This window comes from Dendropsophus ebraccatus, unplaced genomic scaffold (assembly GCF_027789765.1).
Source record: "Dendropsophus ebraccatus isolate aDenEbr1 unplaced genomic scaffold, aDenEbr1.pat pat_scaffold_188_ctg1, whole genome shotgun sequence".
NCBI classification, from domain to species: Eukaryota; Metazoa; Chordata; class Amphibia; order Anura; family Hylidae; genus Dendropsophus; species Dendropsophus ebraccatus.
In genome coordinates this window covers 217,780-222,673 of record NW_027209324.1, presented here as the reverse complement: position 1 = coordinate 222,673, position 4,894 = coordinate 217,780, and the positions used below count along the sequence as shown (strand labels likewise).

The 4,894-nt window shown below is 39.8% G+C and overlaps 1 protein-coding gene across 1 annotated transcript; it reads right to left on the bottom strand.

Annotated features, from left to right (window-relative positions):
- Nucleotides 1–793: 793 nt before the first annotated feature.
- On the bottom strand, nucleotides 794–4,397 carry LOC138775685 (posterior protein-like). Its single transcript, XM_069955997.1, has 3 exons — nucleotides 2,833–4,397; nucleotides 2,575–2,598; nucleotides 794–914 (listed from the first exon to the last, which is right to left on the bottom strand). The coding sequence occupies exons 1-3, from the start codon at nucleotides 4,395–4,397 to the stop codon at nucleotides 794–796; spliced, it is 1,710 nt and encodes a 569-aa protein (XP_069812098.1).
- Nucleotides 4,398–4,894: the final 497 nt, after the last annotated feature.

Below are 4,894 nucleotides of genomic sequence, written 5' to 3'. Positions count from 1 at the left end.
ACTTTTTTTCCTAAGGTGGTAGGAATGAAACTCAGTGCGGGCTGGATGGGGTCCCCCCTGGGCACCGCAGACCTAAGCTTGTTTAACTCCTACCTCTTAAAGAGACCGAGAAAAAATGACCTTTTCTGCACTCCAATGTAAGTCAATGGGGCGATTTTTTGGATATGTGCTAGAAATGAAATTCAGTGCGGATTGGATGACAGGCACCTGTAGAATCTGCTTGGGTTTTGGGGTGCCGTATTAATTGATCAAGGACAACTAGATCTTTAAGGGGTTTATTACAAAGAGGATAACATAAATATCTACAAAGGGGAGACTAACTAAGGGATATGAATATAAGGGAAGGGAGAGGGTGGTAGGAAGGGATGGTGGGAGATAGGAAGTGCCTAACTATTCATCTGTGTGCAACCTTATATACCACTCACACAAACACTCATAGCCCACACATGGCCCGTCCCTGGAACACCTCCAAATACTGTCTCAGCCAATCATCACAGTTCCTTTATGTTTTAAAGACAATGATGCAGAGGTAAACATGTTCCTCTAGGTGGCGTCCTTTGGGTAAAGTAAGGTCCTTGTCCTTTGGATGACTCTTTTGGGCGTGCTATGCCCATCCACAGGTGACGCTGATAAGGAGGCTTTGAAGTAGCCGAAGGGGCTGGTTTATGGCTTCACGACAGCAGGAAAGCTGTCCTGCTGTTTGCCTCCAGTGTTTTCACTTAAATGCAAGGCTTGTCCAGCATTGTCCAGCATTTATGACTCTCCATTTCATTGTCTTTGGAAGGACCTTCATTTAAATAGGCTCAGTCCATTCATTCATCTTCTTTTTGCCTTCTGCCACCTGAGACCATGAAACTGTATCAGATTTATACAGGGTGTGGTCCATGTTGGTTCCAACATACGCCCCTTTGTGCCTGAATGGCACACAAACAATTGGACCACAACCAGAATTAAGTATATATTTTGTTTGCGCAATAATCTCCATGATCCGAAAACAGTCCTTTATTTCCAGGCTCTGGTCTTCCTCTAGGTCTTCTGCAGCAGCGGTAACACCTTCAAAGGGTCTGGGCATAAATGGTCACACCATTCATTCATCCACATTCAGACTTCTATCAAACTACTTCATAATACACTACTACATAATACATACATTATATCCAACATCTGTCTAACATATTCCTCTATACATACACATTCGTTTGTGTAAACATACAGTGGCAAATATTTAACATAGTTGTTCATACATCATAATCAAGAAAAAATAATTATCACTGCAATGTATACAACGCAAATGACGATAACATGATACCAATGATCATGATCAATTTTCTAATTCCCTAAAAAATGGATTTAAAATCATAGGTTGTTAAAAGTCTGCATATTATAACTCAAACTGAACATCCATAAAACAGAACTCAATATGGTTTTCACCAGGTGATCTCTCTTCACGATTATTAACTAAAATAGTATTTTTTCAGTTGGTAATAGAAGACTATCCTGAAGACATCCATTTTCACAGGCAGAAAAGTAAATTTGACCGCCATCACACATATGGCTCATATTCACATCCAGGAACCATCAATTGCCAATTTTGTCTTTGCTTCACCAAGGATCCTGGGAATAAAGAACAAGAGCAGTATCAGATTCTTAGCAGTATAATGTGAAAACATTTTCTATATATCAATATAGATATAATTGTGTGTTTCAATAAAGGGGATATCTCAGCTGGACCCCTCCTCTCTAGAAATGACTTACAGAGAGGGAAAACATTTAAGTAAATATCTTTTGCACAAAAGCATTTTAACTTTTACCAGCTTGGACTATTTGACGCCCCTTTGGTACCAAAAGAAAAATGGTACCAAACAAAGGAAGTGATAACAAAATCCAAAAAGTAATAAAAATAAAAAAATAAATAAAGACAAAAAGTTAGAAAAGAAAAATATCAAAACAAGGAATACAGCTGTTTCATAAAAAAAAAGAAAAATCTATGCTTAAGTAAAAAATAAAAATCAATATTCCTGAAAACTAGGAACAAAACAGAAGAAAAAATAACTATTGTGCCGACACACTGTACACAATGCATTGGACAGGACACAAACAGACAAACATAAAACAATTAGGGGAAACTCAACTTTTATCTGCCCCATGATGCATCCTTGGGCAGCTTCTAATTAAAGGTTGGTTCTATAGAATTCATACTGGGATCCCAGATTCTCATGGTCAATGCTGTTCGGCAATCCATGTATGAACCTTCACCTTATGACAAGAGGGACCTATTGGATAAGATAAATAACACATACAAGAGAACACCAAAACACCAACAAGAAAATAAACGTTAGGTTAACACAATATCTATTCATCACAATGGGATGATAAGTTGTTTAATTGTTTGCAAACAATTACTAAAATGTTATGTTTGAGCTCAATGATACCACGTGGATTTCTATTGACAAATTTGCCAAATATAAAAAGTTCCTTCATTTTGAATAATAAACCAGTTTACTTTGTTGATACAAGAGTCAGAGTTTATAACCTGTTAAATAAAAACATAAATGTTAGTCTCTTCGTTCTTACATCACACAACTAATGGCCTCCAGTCTAAAAAGAAAACACAAATAGAATTAGAATAGAGAAATTTACATCATAAACAAACACAGCCATGTCCATTACCAATCCGCCACTACGTTCAGGTATATCACAATATGCACAAAGGTTCCCCATATCTAGTAACCTGTACTGGCACATTGTGCTGTACTGTTAAGCAACAGGGGGAGGACAATCTGAGACCAACTCCAGAATAGCCAGAGTGGTAAATTTGCCCACAAATTGTACACTGGGATATTAACACCTTCCTTTTGTTCTTTACAACAAGATGGATTTTGCTGTTTCTTTGTCTCTCCTTTGTGTATATTGGGACCCTGCACTGTTTGTGACTCTGGTGCAGGTATAACAGGGTCAGCCTCCATGTTAGCCGTCTCCTCACATGTCACAGGATCAGCCTCCATTTTAGCCGTCTCCTCACATGTCTCTGTGAACTCTTGGAGATGGGTGGAGATTTCCTCCTCAGACTGGACACTATCAATCTCCTGCTGCAGTGAATGGACTTCTGTCTCAGGATATATATAAGGTGCATTACAGAACCGTTTAATATGCCCTGTCCTGCCACATCTGTAGCAATATCTAACGTACCGTCTCCTCCTAGGTCTGTACACCATAGATATATTTTCTGATGTCTCATAACTGTCTCTAGAATCTTCACACCAGTCCCTAAGTATGTTAATAAATCTCTCATAAGAGCTAGCATTACTTAGAGCAATCCTTGTAGTGTAATCTACATTGCAACGATTTGCCATTGAATATAGGAAACTAGCATCATCCTGGGACATGTCTGGACAGTTGTACACAGACCTATATAGGGTGAGATAATTGTTACAGAACAATATAGGATCATCCTGCTGCCTGAACCTGGACTTTCTAAGGGCATTCTCACCCCTAGTGTCTCGCCCACCCAGGATACGCTGCAGTTCCTTCCTCCTTAATTCTTCACCTCTACAATGGTCACCTATATCTGCCAGTGATAACTGTGCTGCAAGTGGCCCTGGCAGCCAGGCTTGGAGCAGAGACCAGGCATCTCTGTTACTTAACCGATATTGTGTCACTACAGCTTCAAATCGATTAGACAAAGTTATTGGTGACTCACTGGTATTACATTGTCCAAGAACTTTACACAGCTCCAGCCTGTCCTGGATGGTGAGAGTTGGAGGGCTACCAGATACAGCCACAATGTCCATTGCACCACCCCCATCCATAGATGAGACTGTGCAAACATTCGCTGCTTCACACCTACAGTTGTGAGAAGACAAGGACAGGATATGCTGCTCCTTGTTAAACAGCTGGGATTTCGCTTCAGACAACTGCCCCTCTAATTTAGCAATCATCCTCTCCATTTGGCTGATCTTGCTCTCTAGAGAAATCACATGGGCCTTGTCTGAGCCAGCCTTCAGCTCATATCTCTCCACCAACTCTACCAGCCCATTGTTCCTCTCTGTGACATCATCTATCTCAGCTTTTAGATTTTCAAACTCCTTGCTTGACCCTGTAGCAATTTCAACCACAGACTCAGGTACCCTTTCTATACTCTCTCTCATTTGCTTCCGTTCATTCTGCCACTTGGCCTCCTTCTCTTCAGCTATTTCCTTTACCTTAACCAGCAATGCAATCTCGTTACTTAATTTCAATTTCTTTAATTTCTTTCCAAACATTTTACCATCAATCTTACCATTGTATACCTGGCACTGTGCTAACAATGCCCTAAGCTGATCTCCCAGAGATTCATCTGCACATATCTGATAGTTAGCAGAAGAATACTTCTTAACATATTTTTCTACAAGTTCCATATTAATAAAACGGTGAAACCAAACCTGACAAACCTAAAAAACAAACAACAACTAGCAATACCGCAACAACAGCAGAACTGGGCCTCGCCCAATCAGTATCTTCCTAGTATACAAGACTCACAACATACACATCCAACCTACACAGCGAGAAACACTTCTAAAGACACAATATCCACAACACTCCCTCCACTACTCTAGCTTCTACCAACAATACACAACCTGATTAACAATTACACTAAGCTCGCTAGACTCTTAACATAAATAACTTAAAAAAAACTTTACACTTACCAAAACTTTGTTGTATCCACGATCCAGAGTGCTCGATTCCTTGATCTTTTGCCTCTTCAGATATTTGGATCAGAGCAGACTCGTTTCTTAGGATTCTCTGTGGAATCTTAAGTCACCACAGTCCCATCTGGGGTGCCAAATGTAGAATCTGCTTGGGTTTTGGGGTGCCGTATTAATTGATCAAGGACAACTAGATCTTTAAGGGGTTT

Bases quoted from the DNA above. Each gene is read 5' to 3' on its own strand.
- LOC138775685 (XM_069955997.1), bottom strand. From the start codon at position 4,397: ATGGAACTTGTAGAAAAATATGTTAAGAAGTATTCTTCTGCTAACTAT. The intron at 2,599-2,832 runs GTACAATTTGTG...TTTTCTTTTTAG, and splicing joins GAAGGTGTTAATATCCCAGT to ACTGGAGGCCATTAGTTGTG. The intron at 915-2,574 runs GTAAGAACGAAG...TGTGCCATTCAG, and splicing joins GAGGCCATTAGTTGTGTGAT to GCACAAAGGGGCGTATGTTG.